The 21,314-nt window shown below is 44.9% G+C and overlaps 1 protein-coding gene across 1 annotated transcript in view; it reads right to left on the bottom strand.

Annotated features, from left to right (window-relative positions):
* Positions 1-7,919: 7,919 nt before the first annotated feature.
* Positions 7,920-21,314, bottom strand: part of LOC119395827 (aurora kinase A-B-like) — a 30,933-nt gene continuing 17,538 nt past the window's right edge. Inside the window, exons 6-7 of the mRNA XM_037662836.2 lie at positions 16,121-16,352; positions 7,920-8,296 (exon numbers count right to left, since the gene is read on the bottom strand). Of these exons, the coding sequence (XP_037518764.1) occupies positions 8,192-8,296; positions 16,121-16,352 (337 nt within the window). The 3' untranslated portion in view covers positions 7,920-8,191. The remainder of the gene's footprint in view (positions 8,297-16,120; positions 16,353-21,314) is intronic.

The raw sequence follows: 21,314 nt of genomic DNA, 5'->3' as shown, positions 1-21,314 counted from the left end.
AGTGCATATATGCCACTGAAAACGGGCAAATCCCACTACGTTTCAGCTTCTCTAGTTAACCATCTGTACAGACTGCTTGGGCGGTCATTCAGCGCGTGCCGGTTCTTGATGATGATAATTCTCTATGACACACGGCAAACCGCAAACATAACAGCTCTGCTGTAAAATTCGTATAGTGCATATATGCCACTGAAAACGGGCAAATCCCACTACGTTTCAGCTTCTCTAGTTAACCATCTGTACAGAATGCTTGGGCGGTCATTCAGCGCGTGCCGGTTCTTGATGATGATAATTCTCTATGACACACGGCAAACCGCAAACATAACAGCTCTGCTGTAAAATTCGTATAGTGCATATATGCCACTGAAAACGGGCAAATCCCACTACGTTTCAGCTTCTCTAGTTAACCATCTGTACAGACTGCTTGGGCGGTCATTCAGCGCGTGCCGGTTCTTGATGATGATAATTCTCTATGACACACGGCAAACTGCAAACATAAAAGCTCTGCTGTAAAATTCGTATAGTGCATATATGCCACTGAAAACGGGCAAATCCCACTACGTTTCAGCTTCTCTAGTTAACCATCTGTACAGACTGCTTGGGCGGTCATTCAGCGCGTGCCGGTTCTTGATGATGATAATTCTCTATGACACACGGCAAACCGCAAACATAACAGCTCTCCTGTAAAATTCGTATAGTGCATATATGCCACTGAAAACGGGCAAATCCCACTACGTTTCAACTTCTCTAGTTAACCATCTGTACAGACTGCTTGGGCGGTCATTCAGCGCGTGCCGGTTCTTGATGATGATAATTCTCTATGACACACGGCAAACCGCAAACATAACAGCTCTGCTGTAAAATTCGTATAGTGCATATATGCCACTGAAAACGGGCAAATCCCACTACGTTTCAGCTTCTCTAGTTAACCATCTGTACAGAATGCTTGGGCGGTCATTCAGCGCGTGCCGGTTCTTGATGATGATAATTCTCTATGACACACGGCAAACCGCAAACATAATAGCTCTGCTGTAAAATTCGTATAGTGCATATATGCCACTGAAAACGGGCAAATCCCACTACGTTTCAGCTTCTCTAGTTAACCATCTGTACAGAATGCTTGGGCGGTCATTCAGCGCGTGCCGGTTCTTGATGATAATTCTCTATGACACACGGCAAACCGCAAACATAACAGCTCTGCTGTAAAATTCGTATAGTGCATATATGCCACTGAAAACGGGCAAATCCCACTACGTTTCAGCTTCTCTAGTTAACCATCTGTACAGACTGCTTGGGCGGTCATTCAGCGCGTGCCGGTTCTTGATGATGATAATTCTCTATGACACACGGCAAACCGCAAACATAACAGCTCTGCTGTAAAATTCGTATAGTGCATATATGCCACTGAAAACGGGCAAATCCCACTACGTTTCAGCTTCTCTAGTTAACCATCTGTACAGAATGCTTGGGCGGTCATTCAGCGCGTGCCGGTTCTTGATGATGATAATTCTCTATGACACACGGCAAACCGCAAACATAACAGCTCTGCTGTAAAATTCGTATAGTGCATATATGCCACTGAAAATGGGCAAATCCCACTACGTTTCAGCTTCTCTAGTTAACCATCTGTACAGAATGCTTGGGCTATCATTGAGCGTGTACCAGGGAGGTCCAAACCTCCCTCCCCTCCGAAAATTTTCAATTTTGCTTGAGTATATATGCACGTACACATACAAACGCACACATGAACATGCGTGAAGTGTAGTTGATGCCTCCCCCCCCCCAAAAAAAAAATTTTGCCTACGCCCCTGATGATAATTTTCTATCTACGACACACGGCATACATACAAAGAACTTTATTAGAATCCTGAGGCGTGTCTGCTCTGCTGTGAGAGAGGGAAAAGTGAAGTGAAATGCACGGTTTACCAGAAAATTTCTATAGCGCGTATGCGCCACAAAAATTGGCCAAATCCCACTACGTTTTAGCTTCTCCTGTTAACCTTTTGTACGGAATGCTCGGGTGGTCATCGAGCGTGTGCCAGTTCATGATAATTTTCTATCTACGACACACAGCAAAGCTCGAGCATCAGCTCTGCTCACCGGAAATACAAATGCGGTAAATTCTTGAGAGGTGTATGTCGAATTATACTATATATCAAAGTAATTCCAGTTTTTTTTTTCTTGGTTTGGTTTTCTTACGGATTCGACATATGCGGGCTTGACTATTGAAGATGTACGACTGCCACAGCTACTATCCATGCTGCTGCTACACAGCCTCCAAAAAAGTTGAAGGCCAACTGATGCACTGGACAAAGGCGCACGCCCTTAGGTTCAAGACTTGTTATAGTGCTTTAATTCTCTTCTACTCCGGAGCTGCAAGTGGTTGTAGCCAGAGCCGACTTCCGGTGCGAGAGGTCACGTGCCTTCCAGACACTGCTCTTGAGGACATCTGCCGGGTGCGCGTTTTTGCCAACCTAGTCAAGTAATGCTTTTGCGTTTGAAAAAACCAGATGCGGCTCATCAATAGGCTGGCTGTTTGCACTCACAGCGTAGCTGTTTCATCAGTGAAATAGATTGATATGAGGTGTTCCGAAACACGCACCCTTTTGTCTTTGACAAGATTGAGTGATTCAATGCCACAAACCTGAAACCTCAGCACAGCGCCATTCATTCATTCATTCACAAAACTTTATTAAGAGTCCTCAAGCCCGGTCTTTTCAGACCGAGGCGGGCCGCGTCCACGTCGGCACCGTTAGGCCGAGCCTTAGGGCGCCATCGTGAACCCTCTGGACAGCCCGTAGTTGATCTTCATATGAACAGCTGGAGATCATCTTCTGCCAGTGAAGCAAACCCTGCCAAACCCTGCCGGAAAAGTTACATTTAGGAACTTGATGCATTAAAGACCATGTGGCACGGGTATTATCGTGCAGAGATGCTACCTTCACACAACACCTGTTACACTATAAAACAACGGGGCATTAGAAAGAAATAAGCAATTTGTCGCATGCACTTAACTTTTCAGGGAGCGCGAACAATCATTCTATATAGCAGGAAAAGCTTGGCTCCCCCAAGCAACACAATTCATTTTTGTGGTTTTACGTGCCAAATCAGATTATCAGGCGTGCCATAGTGTGGGACACGGTGTTAGAAGTATTATAGGTGGACCGACGGCGCCTCCGGAAGCGGCGAACTTCTGTCCGCGGTTTGTGGCGTCTTGTTCACAGGGCCCTAGATGGCGCTACACTACTGGTGGCTCAAGAGCGGTATCAGGCGTGGTCGCTTCGGAGCCGCGACCGCCCCTCGAAATGAATAAAAAAAAAACTGTGCGTTCGCGCTATAGCGAGCGCAAAAATAAATAAATAATAGCTTCGAATAAATCGAAATTTGGACGATACAGCCGCTACCTGTTGAATATGTTGAATTTGCCACCGCGAAGGTTGGCGGTGGCAAATTCAACATATATGCTTTCCTCATTCGGACAATTAAAGATATGACAGTGACGTCACGCTGAAATATGACAAAAATTAGTTCTACTTGTAGAAGTATAGTTTAGATAGAAAAAATACCGCATTACCCGTAGTATTACAACAGAAAATGCACATTGTCTTTGCTGTCGCGAACATTCGAAGTAATTTGCGGTCGCTGATCGCGGATAAAGAAATATGTGTCACGAATACGACTTTTTAGTTGGTCGTAAATAAAATACTGAATTTTAGCGAATGCCAGCAGCTAAGTTTGAGGCACCGACGAAGGATATGAAAAAGCATCCTGGTTTGGCACTGCGAGAAGGGGAGACATTATGAATGGTGGATATGTGTTTCCGATTCTTCTCTGTTGCCAACTGAGGAATATATCTCACTGTTTATGTCTCGCATAGTCACCCGAAGACAGCGTTACTACTTCGTCTTTCAAGGAACACGTCGATCGCGGTGTGCGGAGTCTTTACGAGCGTAGCCAGTCAACCGCGATGGTACACCGGTTACGGTACTCGGCTGCTGACCGAAGTTCCCTAGTTCGATCCCAGCCGCGGCGGTCGCATTTTGATGGAGGCAGCATGCTAGAGACCCGTGTACTCTACGATGTCAGTGCATGGTAAATAACACCACATTGCCGAAATTTGTGGAGCTCTGCTACGGCGTGCCTCATAATCATAACGTGGTTTCAGCACGTAAAACCCCAGATATTCTCATTGTTAACAAGCGTAGCTTTCGCACGGAGAGAGAAAGACTGCAAACGCACGTAGGTGTTAAAAAAAAAACGGGCCAACTCACGGCGTGGATGAACTCAAGACGATGAACTCAAAACGAACTCAATACTTCGTCGGCACGGCGTCATTAGCCAGAGCCGCCTTTTGTGATGTGCTCACAAGAACGTGCCCTTTGTACACAGCTTCCTACGTCTTTGTTATGTACCTCGGCTTGAAGTGCTTCTCGCACACGCAATCAGTCGACTGCAGCACGCGGTCATTGCGCGGAATCGCATGGCGCCAAACATTCAGGCGTTCCGCATCTCAGGGTGCAGAAAAATCGACTTTTCAGTGCAGGTCTTGTACACAGAGTTGCACTGCGGCACAAAACACTTTTTGCCCATTTCACGGCTTTCTCACTCGAATAGCGTGACCTGCCATCGCACAAAAAGAATTAAACGAGGAAGCAATGTGGCGACAACTGCTTCGTCACCGTGGCTTTGTCGGAAGAGAGGCCGGCGCGCGCCGCTGTGAGCCTCTTGACTGCTCCTGCCATCTCGCGGCGTGACGGCGCGGAGGAACCGAAGTTCGACGCAGCGAGCGCATGGCGCCGGTGCTGCGTCGTTCCACCTGTACTTCTAACACCGTGGTGTGGGATTCCGGATTAATTCTGGCCCCCTGGGTTTCTGAACAGACACTAACATAGTGGAGTACGCGTGTCTCTACCATTTCTCCTCCATCTAAATGCGACCGCTGTGGCAGGGTCGTGTCAGCAGCCGAGCATCGTTACCACCGCGGCAGACACCCTGACCGACATAGATAGCTTGTCAATGCATTCATCTATTCCGATGATCAGACCTGATGACTGGGACATTGCCCATTGATGTTTTATGCTTTTTTGGTGCACTCAGGCATGAAATTCGTAGCACTTAGCACCAATTTTGTGCTTATTTAAGCTTGACAAGTTGAAGTATTGTAAACTATTTAGAGTATTCATACTTACAAACTGCAGCCTTTTTGATTCAAAGAACAAACCGAACACAACACTATTCAACCCTATATTAATTAAAGGGTCAGTAAACAGGCTCACATTTTTTTTTACACCTCCCAAACAAAATTGCCAATGCGCGAAGAAGGCCACCACAATCCCACTTTGCGAATATTGCAGCGCTGCGCACACACTTCATTTCGAAAAGCAATTCCTGCGTCCCTCTCCAGCGCCTCTTCAGTCCTACATAGCACCAACTTCGTTGATTGGTCCTCTGCACTACAAAACGGTGCCTTGGCCCTGTGGTGATGTGGTTTTGGGCGCGCATTTTTTTGCACCTGTCCCATACTTGTTTACCTCGCCACCAGAGCCTCACACCGTACTTCCTCACCGCGTTGCTCTGACACGCGCGGCACGTGGAGGAAGCCTTGTTCGGTTGTTGATTGTGCGCTGATGACGTAATTGTCAACCTCATGTTACGTATCCGACGTAGGCGTAGCCACAACAACGGGCGACACCTACCTCTCTTCGTGGCAGAGAAGGATGTGAAGGCCGAGCGAGAAAGCAAAACCAGCTGATATAGGTTGTTCTATACCCTGTAACTTCCTTATTAAAGCACCGATTCACAAAATTCTTTCGACAGCATGTTCAAATTGTACAAGTGCGCATCACAAACTTTGGACCGCAGGGTTGTTACTGGCCCCATGGTTATACACTCAAACCTCATTATAACGAAGTTACATATTGCACAAAAATGACTTCGTTACAACCGAAAATTCGTTATAAACGTATCTTCCTAACACTATGTATTGCAAGACTATTTCACTTACTTCGTTATAACCGATATTTCGTTATATCCATGTTCGTTATATTGAGGTTTCAGTGTAGCACTTCCACACCCAAAGTATAACTCTATGTCAACGTACGAGTCCTATTTCACATTTATACCTCCTGTGCTATGCACATGTCAATGAACAAACAAAGAAAATTTAAGAACTCTCAAAACATTTATTACAAGTCTTACCATCGTACAGGGATGCAACAGCCAAAATAGGAATTGGAGCAATTTTTGGAGCAGGAAAATCTCTCTTTTGGAGCAGAAAAATTTAAATTTGGAGCAGGTTACGGGAAAAAAAAACTCTTTTGGAGCTCAAAATTCCAAATTTGAAGCAGCTTCACAAACAAAGCTTGCTTTTGGAACAGTATTAAAAATATATGCAAACATTTCGATGTCATCACCACAATCCTGTTTTCAGTGCATAACATGCAGAATAATGCCAGTGAATTCTCCGGAAACCAGTAAGGCCTTGTGCATTGGTGAATTTGCACCAAGGTCCTTTACACCTGGCCTACGCCACTGGCTGATCACGTCACTGTTGCAATCCACTTCATTCAGCACCGATGCGCTGAATTTTGTATTCCGCCCTGCTAAGAAGGTCTTAAGGAGAAAGTCCATTTTAAAGAGAGCCGCCATAGGTGTATATGTTCAAGAGAAAAGTCTAAGTCTGGTGTTTATATGTCATGCAACGTCTAAGACAAACCAGCCAATAAGTACAATCTTCATAAGTGCGTCCTCCCCCTTATCTTATATATATATATATATATATATATATATATATATATATATACAGAGAGAGAGAGAGAGAGAAAGGGAGGGAGCTATGCACAGCGAAAGTCGGCATCGTTTCATTGAACGCAGTGCCTGTCGCCGCGTAGAGCCGAACCTTTCCTAGCTTCGTGCAGCGCATCTCCAACAAAGCGGACGCCATCACTCCCGGGTCGGTCGCGTGCTCTACCGTACGACAGCTTTTCCCGAGGAGTATTCCTACCCGCTCCGCTCGTGACCGCATGTAGGGATACGGCAAAGATTTCGTTGGGTTAACAATGGTGAGCTGCTTTCATTTCTGCAAGCGACACGCAATCTGTGTTTCCGCTCAGGTGGCGTCAGCCAACGGCATACTAGGGTTCGTCGCCTTTATTATGCGTGCAATATATTAACAGTATAGTACCAATAGCGCTATGCCGCATGTGCTGCTGCACATTTCCAAAAAAAACGGAAGGCCTTTTTCGGCACATTGTGGTGTCGGCCTCACCGCGACTGGGGGGGAGCAAGTACCTTGATGAACTCTTTCGGCTTAGGCGGTCAGGGTTTTCGCGTGTAGTACTTCTCTAAACAAAACTTTACTCGTCAGTAGATTTAAAAAGACTTTACTGTATACAACCCGCGAATTCGTGCACGTAAGTACTGCTATTTGAACAAAGGCAGCGTTGAACCGGAATCCACCAAACAATAACGACATCCCCACTAAGATTTGCAGCACGTGTCAAACGGCTCGTTTCTTTATGCGGTGCTTCCACATTAAATGGGCGTTCACCTTTGCTCATGCTGAATGACCCTGTAAAGCAGCGTTTGAACCAGCAGTAAAAACTTCATTTAGGCCCACCGGCCCACCAGCAAACACACCGGAACAGATTAACGTCCTGTTCGAGTCAAGCGCCACTGGGTCGAATTGGATTGGATGACGGTGCCTACAGTGCTTCTCCCAACATTAGGTTGCCAATACGGGCTTCGTTTTGCGTTAAAACAAGGCTAAAACTAGAGCAACCGAAAAATTTTGCGGTTACCGGGGGCGTTTTGGCGCAGCGTGGTGCAATTTCGAGAAATATCGCGGTTTTGGCGCAGCTCGGCGCAGAAAAACGAAATTGTATCAAAATGGCGCAATTGGCGCAGCTGTTGCATCCCTGATCGTACGTCAGATAAAAGCGTGTATACTTCACATGGTCAAAACATGCAGAATAAAAGAGGCTAAAAAATGAGACACACACTGTGAAGAGTGGTGCACCTCATGCTTGAAGTGTTACTACACATTGATGAGGAACAAGTCGTACATGGTGACAAGGACCTCATGTCTGAAGCGGGGACCTGCAAGCACACTTCCATGAGTAGTATGGTGAGAGGCCCTCAATGTGCCTGTACATGTTGCCATTATATACACACATCAGCCGGACTCATGTTTTTACAAGGTTTTACACTCAATCTGAGTGTCCGCATTGTTCACAACCCACGGGTGCGCCTTGACTTCATCCAGGGATATGCGGTCAGCAGGACGTCTCTTCAGAAGCTGTTGTGAGCAAAAACAAGCAGAGTTTAAAGGCAGTTCATAGAAGAAGATAAAATCATATTGAAATTCATTAAATATTAATGGCCTACATAAGAAAAAAATTTTTAAAATAGAGTGAACATGACATTCTTGGGTAGGGGGCTGGAAGTCTTTCCTAAAAGGAACAGAGTACTCAAGGATTGAACTGCGAAAGTTCAGGACTAAGTAATGCACATACTTTCGCTTCCAGTCTTTAGTTTGCGCCATTTCGGTGCAATTTTGACTCAAACACCTACATAAGAGCGCACATTACCTTTAGCGGCCGAATTAGTAGCATTACGATGCTGTGATCTCAAGCAATTGCTCACAGTAGTCGTTATACTAAAAAATTAATGTTGCGTTTCAATCTGTAACGACTACACATACTAACAATACCTTTTTACTGTCCATCTGCTGTGTTATAAGGTAGTCCAGCACCTCTAAACACCATAAAAAAAAGCATGAAAAGTGGTTGTTTTCCACGGTGCTGTATTAGAAGAAACGAAATATTTTTTTACGTCCCAGTTAACAAGCCTTTTGTGGGATCCACGCACACTTATGTAATTAACAACGATTTGTCTTTAGACAAGCACTCAACCAGCCAACAATACTAACAGCAAAGACTGATGCTAAACTGCTCATCACAATCATGGTCAACCATGGTCAATCATAGCGCTCTCGTTGGTGGGGCAACTGCAAAAGATTCATGCACCTCCTGCTTGTGCCAAAATGACGAAATTCGGGGCAAAATTCCTAGGTTGTCGGTGGCGAAAATTCGTTATATGAAGGGTGTCTCCCGCTGCCACTTTGTTGCATAGAGGTCGCAAATACATGTGCTTCTATAGACCAGGGCTGGGCAGAGATACTCGGAAAAGTATTCCGGAATACAGATATCAAAATACATGGACTGGAAACCTAAAATACAGATACTGAAATACATTTGCCTTTGACGTAACGGGATATTTCGGAGAAGACGAAAAAGTATTCCGGAGTACAGATACAGCAATACAGATAATGGAATACCTTTTTTTATTTCAAGGGCGCTCATATTCTGCAAAAACATTTGTAAGTGCAGCACAATGTTGTAAGTAAAGTTTCAGTGCATTGATACTTTCAGTTCATTAATTTATTTATTACAGTACCAACTGCAGACATAACTGATTAATGCAAAAAACAACAGACAAGGTAGAGACGACCGACACGACTGTTATTTCCTTATCCTTTTTTTTTTTTTTTGCGCTGATCAGTTATGTCTGCAGTTAATACGCACCACCAGCCCAACTCACGTCTCTAATTCTATTACAGTACTCTAAGCGCCATTAAGACATTACAGAGGGGGGGGGGGGTTACAAAGTACATAATTAGTAATAATGTCATAATTACACGTATTATTACAATAAAAAGTACACTTTCACAGCAAGAGTAACAGGCCTTGGACACCGAAATCAACATACTTAGTGACAACAAAATGTGCTGTGCTAGAAATAGCACAGGTTAAGCAAATCACTCGGATCACTAATGAACATCAGTGAATTGAGAAAAAGTAAACATTTATTTTGAGCATAAGATAAGCTTTGCTCAGAAGGTTGCTGTGTGAGAATTTCAAATAGGTTGTCTTCTAGGCAGCGTCAGTTCGGACTCAGCACAAGATTCGGGAAGGAAGAAAACTCTCTACTGCTGTAGAAGAGCACAAATTCGTGTTGTAGTGAATAAATACCGCCTTCCTAGCCGAATAGCCCTGCAGTGTGGCGATATCTCTTCTCGGGTAATCTACATGCTGAAACACTTCCCCCCTCACGTCGTTTATTCTGACCGTTCAGAAGCCGAAGTCGGCCCCATCTTCGGAATCCTCAGCCGTCTGACCCGGTGCCGAGTGGGCCAGACGGCTGAGGATTCCGCTGCCCATATAGGCCGGCCATAATTACCTACACGCAGTGGAACCAAATAAGTCAAGACTGCACAATTCAAACATTGGCTTCCTAAAATCAGGTTGTTTGGAGCTGAGAAGCTTTAAGCCCTCCCAAGTCGCTCCTGCCAGCTCTCTAAACAGATGTGGAAACAGGAACAGCTGCTCAGACCGCCCCATCAGAAACAACAGCAAGCACTCGTCGCCTTAGCCAAAAGGGTCAGTCTTCAATAGGGAGTTTTTGCTTGTAACGTACAGTACTTCTTTACGTTGCCGTGTTACCGGATACCGGATGGAATCTGCGCATGCGCGAACCTTGGTTCATAGACCCAACACCGCCTTTAAAGTACTCATCTGCGCACTCAAAGCTTATAAAAAGAAACATCGTGCTTTCTTTTTTGTCAAACGCTCTCCGCAAGTCGTGATTTCACTTGGTGGATGAAAGCCTTCAAAAACAAGTGGCACGTTTGGAGGCAGCAGGCTATCCGAGGCATCTCATTGTCTCAGTCGCTGAGGGCCTGCATCGAAAAAGGAAGTCCGTCTCATGTCTGAGTGAAGAGCGGAACTTGAGAGAACCGCAAAAGAAAATCGAGCCAAAGAAAAGGTGGCTGTAATCTCGTACCTTCACAAATTGTCTCACAATTTAAAGAAGGTCGGGCAGCGTTCTGGGGTAAAGGTTGTGTTTTCGGCACCTAACAAGCTTCTGAGTTTGTGTAAGTTGAGTTGTCCGACAAGGAAGCGGAAAGCTGTTTGCTCCATCAGACACAAAAACGCTTACGTCTCATGCACAAGAGGCGTTGTTTAGAACATTCCTCTTTCATGTGGAAGGCATTACATAGGCCAGACTGGCAGATGCTTCAACGTTCGCTTGCTCGAGCACAACAACAAAATCAGGAACACTGCCATTGACGGACACCTTGCCGCCCATTGTAAGAAGTGTGACGCGAAGCCACAGTGCGCTCCACTGTTCAATCAGACAGTTGTTCTCTATCGGCACCGTGACAAAATGACCAGAGAAATCGTAGAGGCGTCAGAGATAGCCAGGGCAGGTAACAGATGTGTCAGCATTCCGTCTGTCCTTTTATCTGTGAAAGAGCATGAATTCTTGGCAAAGACACGTGTCTATCACCTTTCATTTCATTGTTGCAGCTTCAAAGGGTGCTTATATATGCTCTGTTTCTGCAATAAAAACCTCCTTTGTTGATAGTGAGCACTTGTCCTGGTCACTTCTTTGTCCCGTGTTCTTTATTGCGCCATGGTTGCTGATGAGCGACAACGGGAACTGCTTTTCGAAGTGTCGCCGCTTTGACAACTGAATGCACGCAAAGCATTGCCAAGCCTCTGCTCGAAGGCGGTATCCACACGGGGGTCACGAAGAAATGGCTTGCCACCCGAAAAAAATTAGGTGTGCTGCACTGGCCTTGAGAGACAGCGACTTTCGTCGGCAGAGACCAACAACAAGGCTTCCACGATTCTGCCGTCTGTGGCGTCGCGCGCTTCACCGTATGGACCATTCTGTGCATGAGGGGAAACCATCGCCACCCTTTTTGTCGGCGACCGGCGGGGCGCCTTTGCTTGTCTTGGCACAAAAACAAACAAAAAAAACAGTCATTCCCCCTTGGAAACACGCCTCAACTCATTTCCAACAAAAAAATGTAACGAGATACTCGCGTCCTGCATAGTATCACGATACAAACGATACAACTTAAAAGTATTTCACTACTGAGACACAAATACACTTTTCAGAAACAGAAATACAGATACTCGAAAGTATCTCTGAAATACTATCGCAATACTCTTGTATCACGATACTGCCCAGGCCTGCTATAGACTAACGGCAGGAAATAGAAAAACTTTGTAATATCAAGGAATTCGTTGTACGGAGGTTCGTTATAGGCAGGTTTAACTGCTCACCTTCTAGCATAGGCGAGGCGTGCACAGGGTTCTCCTTTTTAGGGGGGTAGGGGAAGGGGGGTGCAAATTTAACCAGAGCACATGAGAATATAGCCACGACATCTGGTATTAAACCCAAAACTGAGCTCAGTAGTGAAGTGCCATAGCCAAAGAGTTACTGCATTTGATACTTGAACTGTGATGTTTATTGTCCCGTCAAGGTTCACTTGGTAAGGCCACTACATGAAAGGCGGCCATTAAAACTGTACCACTCGCCATCTCCTCAGCCTCCCCTCCCCGTGACCGGGTCCCTTTAGCTAATGACAAGGAAATCACAGGCAAAAGCCACTGCTGTGCGAAGCACTCTTACTTCTCTTGATGCAGTTTAACGAGCATTAATTAAAATTTAATGCGCTTGATTTACCTCAGTGTACGTTAATTCAATTTTAACACACTTGAATCGCTTTAACGTAAGTCAATTCGAATTTCAGGCACTTCATCCACTTCAACATACGTTAATTCAAATTTTGTGCACTTGATTTATACTTCAACGTATATCGGCTCACTTCAAATTGACTTTCAATTCACTCAAATTAGTACTCCTTACCGTTCGACACCATCATTACAATATTTATATAATATTTATTATATTTATATATATAACTAAAGGGACTGACCACCAATTTTTATGGTGCCCATTTTCTTTAGCGCAACGGAAAGCTTACCGGTGAGAGCGTCTAATCACGGAACGGTAATGTGGAAAACGCCGTGAAACATTTGTGATCAGAATTTTTCAATATGCGGTGAATATGAAGTCGTAAATACAAGTGACAACGCATGCTGCAAACAGTGAGCGCAAGAGGGGTTCAAGTCCGAGCGCGGCAGTTTGCTGAGTGCACGCATGCGCCAAGGCTCGACATGTTCCACTGGTTACTGCGAAGGCAGCGCCGCTTCTCACCGTGCAACTGCTTTTACCTCGTAAGCAGCACAAAATAGAGCAGGGATAGACAATACTATACATACTCTAATTTTCAGGACTTATTATGGCGCGCATGACAGCATGAGACTATGTGACTACGTACAGCAAAAAGTGACCGACTCCATAATCCAGCTTCAAGGCTCTTCCGCTAGGCTGCGCAACATATCAGTTTTTGTTACTTTTAAACATGATTTAAAATATAAATCCCACAGACAACGCGAAAAGGATGCTGGAATCTGTCACTATATTTTACAGTCTCTTCATTTTTACCAGGATCTAATCCCACGTTGCGACCAGTTGTCGGTCCCTTTAAAGGGGGAGGCTACACTCGAAAGACAACTTCTTTATGAATAAGATCTGAATTATGAATAGGCCATCACATTTGCTGGCAGTATTATCCCAGATCAAGTAAGCCAATTTGAAACTATGTGTCGGCACATTCGAAGCTAGTAAAAAGACTCGTAGCTACAACGTGTTTAGGATTCGCTATCAGAAAGTCTTGCCACCACATTGTCAATTTGAGCTTTTCACAACAGCTAGCCCTCTAAATAAGGCCGGCTTTCCGCAAACCACGCTGGTCTCAGCATGTGAAGGGCTTGTGAAGAAGATAAAGAAAGGGGTACTATATTAGCCACAGAATCAAACAGAGAAAAAGTATGCAGTAATCCATTACATTCATCAGATTGGGCACGGTTTAAAAGAGACAGCCGAGCGATATGGCGTGCGAGTGGTTTTTCCCGCAAGTAACCCGTTAAGCAAGATGTGTAATCTTGTCAATAGACCTAGACCAGCGTCTAAGGCTACCTGCACTATAACGCACAAGAAGCAGTTTGTGCCATGCTCAACAGGAGTAGTTTATGCCACTGTCATGTGATAAAAAGTACTTCAGGCAGACAAGGCGCTGCATTAAAGGGGTACTGACACAAAATTCTGCGGCCGAGATAGCCTGCGGGATCGATTCCCGTGAACATGCATACTATATCATCGGCAAAATATCGATAGCTTGGAAGGTATTTTAAGTGAATTTTGAAGTTTGCGTGAGCGATCGACACCCACGCGCTGTTGACACCCTCAAAGATGACCCTCGGTGACCCCCCACGTCCCCCACATGACCACGCTGCAGCAAGTCAAGATGACGTCATAGCCGCCTTTTTTCTCTCTTTTTGCCGCGTTCGCTCCAGCAGCCTACTTCTTGGCGGCTGCTCGCGAGTCCGCGGCCACAGCGCACGCGTTGAAAGTTTTGTGTTTGGCGACACTGCTTTCCCGTTTCCTGTTCGAAAGGATTTCTTTATTTCCTTGTGCTGTCTGGGCTGCAGTGACAGGCCCATCGAAGGCTGGAATAGGCGTATCACTGCATGCCTTTCCCCGCAACGAACCTCGGCGGCAGAAGTGGATCGAGTTTGTGCGCGCTTGTGGATGTACGGACTAGTCCCCCGTGCAGAAGAGTCGTGTTTCCGGGCTCAATTTTGAGGCGTATTGCTTCATGGTAAAGACGCCGGACTTGGCACACATGCGTCTTCCGACATGACCTCATGCATTGCTCATGTCTGGTGCTGTACCAAGCATTCGTCACATCCGCAGATGCCTCGCAATGATGACGGCGACATCGCACAGCACGCGCAGCAAGCGTGAGAATGCGAGTAGACAACGCGAACCGCGCGGAAATGCGTCACAGTTCTGTGTGCTGACGTGATCGTTCGCTGCACCCGCTAGACGGTGATAGTTGCACCTGGAGGCTTCTCATTTTTGAAACTGAAACACACTGGTCGGTAATGAGGAGCCTGTAATTATCTGTCACGCGCTGCAACAAACGATGTGCCATGTTATGACTAATAGGCCCCCTGCAGCACATTGCAGCAAAAAAACGCGAGGCCTAAAATTTTGTGTCAGTGTCCCTTTAGTGTCCGTCTTAGGGAGCTGTCAAGAACTCCGCTACCGTGAACATGGCTGCGCACTGCAAAACGTGCCACTGCGAATCAATGTTTCATAAAACAAGGATTATGTACAAGTAATAACCAAATCAATCACGAGACTGTAAAAGCTTACCACATGCATGTGAATCAAAGTGCATGCATTAGCCAGATCTCTACTGCTTTGCATGATAAGGAAGTACAATTTTTTAATTGAGTATCAAATGACACCCTGTCACGACATGCACACGCCATGTGATCCTTTTTTGTGCTTATTAACCACATGTGTCAAAAAAATAAAACCAGTAGTCAGTCAGCACTTGTGTGTGTCCGTTCCTTTTAGTCTTCAGTCAGTACCGGTCGCACTGCCCATGTCGCAAAATCATAATGTTGAAGGAGTGCATGTGGTTGCAGTTTTTACATGTTACAATGCATAAAATAGCCAAAGTGACAATTTGCGGACCGGTGCTGAAAAGCGAGGTTGAAAATGCAATTTTGGGGCAGATTTCCGGCTTTTAAGTGCTGTGTACCCTGTTAACGTACCCCAACATTCATGTTCATGACGCCAAGCCGCTTTATTTTTTCAAACCGATCGGCCATACAACGCTCTTGCTTAAAGGGGCACTCCAACACTTTTTCAGCATGGTGCCGATTGATAGTCGAGGCTCCTGAGAACACGCGAGCCAGAGCACGCAGTCTGGAATTTACAATTATAATTTTCTCCAAGTCAGCTAGAAATCGCTCGGTCTTCTCTTGACAAATGATGCCAGAAACCTAAATGACCGCGCCACAAACCCAAAGTCCATGACCACCGGCTGATTTGAGTATCATGAGCTGCATAGCTACTGCGGCCGCCGCATGACGCCGCCACGTGCCCGCACGTGTGATCACACTGAAAGTAAGCCACGCGGTCTAAGAAAAAAAAGAAAAGGAAGTGCTCAAGGTCATGATGCGCGCTGAAGAATGGACGCATCTTCTTGCACCCCTTGTTACCCCCCACCCCCCCCCCCTGCATAATTTTCAGCGCGCTCACTGGTACGAAAGGAGAGAGAAAGCACTCGAAGCGTGCAACAAATCCCTGTAACTCCGCTCGTACTTGACGGATTTTTGGTGCTCACCTTGCCAATAAGGTCGCGTGCCTCAGCGCTTACATGCGGAGGGTACTGCACTCTGCACTCGCGTATGCGCCTGTATGTCTCCTGCGTCGTGGGTGACTCAAAGGGTGGCTTCCCCACCAAGAACTCGTAGATGAGAATGCCGAGGGCCCAGTGGTCCACCTTCTCGTCGTAGGCGGCGCCCTCAATCATCTCGGGTGGCAGGTAGTCCAGCGTGCCACACATGGTGGCCCGCCTGTGACACAAAGGCATGCTTTCTCGTTTAGGTGAATGCAGCAATGCCCCCCCCCCCCCCCCAAATAAAGCACGAGTTCCTTTCTAATATCAAAGAGGACAAGCCAACACACACACTAATGAAACCATCACACACAGCAAACAAGAGGGCCCGGCATCATGGAGTGCATTGCAAGATGTGTTGAAATGAACTGAAGTAACGTGGTGTACTGGGCGAGTTGGCAAGTACAGTGATGGAAACAACATTTTGATTTTTGGAGAAGATCTTGGAGCGAAAAAATAGTGCTTTGGAGTGGCCAGAAGTGTTTTTGGAGCAGAAAAAAATGCTAGTTTGGAGCAGCTATTGATGTTCTCGGAGCATATTGCAAAATATCCCAAACAACTCCTGGAGTTTAAAGCATCATTTAAGCATCTCATATATTAACATCTATTACTAAACATATTGCACATACAATAATCACTTGAAATTGCAAAAAACAAATAATTAAACAGATGGATGGTCACTGAACAGAAATTAATATGAGCAACATACATTTAAAATACCATACTTGTAGCAGAAATGATATAAAAGCGATAAAGCTGAGCACCAAATTACAAAAGTAACCACAGTCACATGCAACTATTGCCAAAGAAGCAGCTTATAATCGGTACGAGTTCAGTATGTTATTTTTGTATTTCACGAAAATACATCTTTTGAAGTAACAGCACGGAAGCGAAACGACAAAAGGAGCAGTGAATGTTTCGCTTTCGTGCGGTTCCTTCACAAGATGTACAATCACCAACTCGCCCGAATGTGCATCCTTCACCAAAATAGCCAGCACTGAAAATTTCAAGAATACAATAAGCTAAATGAGCTAAACACTTTAAATGGGGTCAAAGCTGATAAAGTGGCAAATGTGATAGTCACATACCAAAGTCGTCAAACGAACTAATCTTACACAAATTTCACCAAAACAGTCTGCCTGTCAGGTCCAAATGTACAGCTAAATCAGATATATATCAACAATGCCAATACATGTAGCATCGTCAATATACTAGTATACAGCTAGTATACAAGCTGCATCCTAGATGATAGTATACAGCTTGTTTTTGGTTTCATTTAGGCTCGCTGAATAGTCACACAGTAAAAGTTCACCGTTTTCAGTTGCCCAGTGCCATCTTGGAGCAGGTTTGGAGCAGTTACTAACAAATATTACACTTTGGAGCAGCATTTCTCTTTTGGAGCAGTTTGGAGCAATTGGAGCAGCACTTCCATCACTGCATGTATGTTCGTACCATTTTTCACGCAAATAAACGTTTTGTTATGTTCATGAGGTACCCATGCACTTTTCTTTCTTGATTTGTGGTGGCATGCGTGCCAAATGTGCGATGAGAGGTTTCCTTAAATAAACTTCAGTTTGCAGTCAGCGCCCATCTTCACTGTGTGCAGTTTTCTACGCACTACGTTTCAGTATGAAGATATGTAGGTTGACACAAGCCTCAAGTTGGCCAATATTCCAATTACAGAAAAAAGAGTTATGCATGCCATAAATGCATAACCATTGCATAAATGCATAAATGCATAACCACTTATGCACCCATAAGTGCAACATATGGGTGATTCGGAGATCGATCAATCAGTACATATCTACATAAAGTAGGCCGATAACAATGAACCATTGTAACGGACAAATCGCGATAATGGTACGGATTCATGCCATGGTAAACATTGATCAATCACCACATAGAGTGCCCATGCAAGTTGACAAGTGACAAAAAGTGGCGTAATGCAATCAACTCAGGACTGGACAAAGATACTTTGCAAACATATGACACAGATGCAAGTGCAGCTACTGTATCTCTTTCCATTTTCATCTTATATTCGGATACAACTTAAGTCAGGAGATGCTCTGCGTGGACCACCGAAGCGCGGCAGCCGATCGTCTCCGCGACTAAAGAAATAGTCCCGCTCATGCACTCTGCAATGTGATCAGAAGGCGGGGTCACCGGCAGTCCGGCTGATGACGTCAGTTGTATACAACTATAGGATGATTCAATATGGCAGGTCCTTCCTCATGATAGCTCTACTGTGAGTGCCAGTAAGTTTACAGGTTTTCTTGTGAATTTCTTGCAAATCTCATGCAGGTATGTACCTTCCTTTCTTCTCGCATTTCTTCTAGACCTATTTTTCAGTATTCTGGCAAAGCACTACATTACAAATGCACAAAAATATACATAACCACCGAAATATAAGCTGCGCAAACGCCAATTTTTTCAAGCCGCCATTAATTACTGGTATATAGTATGATGCACTGTGTTGGTGATATATTTATTATTCACACACTTAACAATGTTAAAAAAAAACTATACACTTCTTGCTTCTTATCATAGCTATGGTATAAAGCTACTTAGAGCATTAGACATATTAGAAATATCAGGAAATCAAACAATTTTGGTGGCACACACGACCACCCAGACCCACCCCCTCCCCAATGCAGGAAGTCTAATGGTTTCTGAGAAACTCACACGGATTTCCTTTGTCACATCATGTTACTACTGGACGGATGAAATTCTTTTTCCCTTTTTTGTGAACTTTTTTTCCACCAAGCGGATCTCCGCAGAGGTGATTTGCCACATGAATGCTTATTTAACTAGCTTCATAAACATACATGTTTCATCTGTGACGCATTTTTGCTGCAACCATCGCCCATAGTGACTGTGGACTACACTCCTATGGAACTCTGCAAATTTCTAATGAACAGTAAACATCTGGAGTGATAAAACAATTTTTATGAAGCTAAGAGATTGCCAACAGGTTCTGTCTAATAAAGAAACAGGCCCCTCAATCGATTAATTTTCTTTGATTCAAACGATGCCTAGTATTTTCCAGAAAATCTTTGCGTTTCTTTTTTCATTTGACTGTAGTGTTTTCTGTATTTCAGATCAGTAGGCTCACCAATCGAATGCATAATCTAGGCTACGGAGCAAATAAAGCTGGCTGTGGTGAACTCCCAACGTTAATCAAGAAAAAGAAAAATGTTATTTTTGGCACCTCTTTCATAGGAATCCATATAACACAAAAGTGAAAAGTCCTCACATAAGTAGTTGCACATGAATTATCATTCGAGAAACCTGTTGCCGCCACATGCCCGCGCGTGTGGTCACACTGAAAGTAAGCCGGGTCATTATCCTGGGTCAATGACCATGTCTTATTTCTTATAGAGATGTGTGCAGGTATCGCCCAAGCCTTCATGGAGCATTTTTTTCACGATCCCTGTCAAGTATGATGAATTGTGTTATGTGCCGTTTCATGTGCACACCGACAACGTCGCAATGCAAGTGCGCCCCTGTGCCGAGTTCAGCATTCTGTTATTGTCAGCCGGTACACACTGACAGCCCAGCCCAAAACAGTGAAGTCAAAAACAGCATCTCACAGGCACCTAATCTGTATAAACGGCATTCTGGGTGATACAAGGCATTCGGCAATACAATGAAACGGCAGGTATGGTGCTTTAGGTATGTAAAGCCATTTCAATTAGACAACAGGGGCACCCTACCACAGTACAGAGATCCTCGACAGTCGGTACACAAGCAAAAGTTGTCTAACAACTCATTACCAGGATGCATTTCCCAGAGACACTGCATGCACACACTGCACAAATCTACCAGAAACCGCAGGCACTCGCAAGCCATGCAAGCAAGACCAATGCTTTGTTAGACAATCGCTTCGTGAACTCTCAACCAGCTCCAGTGAAAGGCACACAATTTGAGAGTTGGCGGCCATACTGTAGGTGCGCACAATGCCGTCGGCAACCGCCGTCCCGCTGGGGAGTTCCTTTGGCAAAGGTGCGAGCACTGTGCTCTGGCTGCGTAGTGTCTTTTGCAGCCGGTTGAGTTACAAGATGCTCAAGTTCACGAATGCAAGAGGCAGAGAGGACAACTTTTTTTGGCTATGAAGGGAAAGCTACGGGGGCGGAGCTACTGTACATGTACTCCTCCGAGAAGTAGTCCAGTACGGCGCGCGTTTCGAATTTAGTTTCGCTTGTGAACGTTCCGTATCTCCTGCGACGGCCGTTCGATTATTTGAGCGTGCGCTCCTGTGCATGTTTAAAAGGAAAAATACTAATTGAATAAGAATTTCTAATGACGAATCAACTATGTTTGACTTGTTCCTTGTTTCGAGCTCGCGTACATTAATTTATGAGGTACATTTTAGCGTAAAATATACTCGTGTCGTAGCGATGTTCACTATTATGTGGCACATGCCATGGCTTTATGTTACCGATTGTCTTAGTAAATGTATGTCTGTTTTGTCAGATATGCAGTTGATAGAGTCACGTTATTTCAAATAATAGCCTGCAGTTGAAAACAAACTGATGACAAAATGAAAAGTTTCACATTGAAATAATGGTTCAGAAGCTTCAATACACATTTATTTTATATTTTTCTTGACGCCTCCAGCAAGAAGCACAAGACACTCGGAGCATTTCTTCCCAAGCGCTCGTCTCACTTGCACTGCCTTGGGAGCTTGTACTTGCGTGCGAGCCAAGCTCTATTACCAGCCTCTGAATATTGTTGTCGATTTGTCGACAACAACATTCGTCGACCTCTCTCCCACGATTCGTTTTCGATTTTTTTCACATGAGTGCAGTCCCACCTCTAGTTTTCTTCGCTCACCAAGTCAATGCCTGCGTGCAAGAGCTTTTCTACCTCATCAAGCTTAAACATTGTGTTATTCGTGGCCACGTACCCTTTCACTTGGCTCAGCACTAGCTTGATGGGATTTAATTCGCTGTGATAAGGCAGCAACCGCAAGACATCATGACCAGCTGCTTTAGCGAGGGTGTCAATTTTGTACCCAGCACACTTGTGCTTGTGCTCGTTCACAAGCTCCAGCAGCTCGGCCTTTAGCTGGTCAGTGTAAAAAGGAATGCCCTTGCGTCGCAACCACGACTGAATGTCGCCTTTTTTAGCTGACGAAGAG

Source organism: Rhipicephalus sanguineus, chromosome 6, assembly GCF_013339695.2.
Source record: "Rhipicephalus sanguineus isolate Rsan-2018 chromosome 6, BIME_Rsan_1.4, whole genome shotgun sequence".
Classification (NCBI taxonomy): Eukaryota; Metazoa; Arthropoda; class Arachnida; order Ixodida; family Ixodidae; genus Rhipicephalus; species Rhipicephalus sanguineus.
This window is presented reverse-complemented; position numbering and strand designations above follow the sequence as displayed.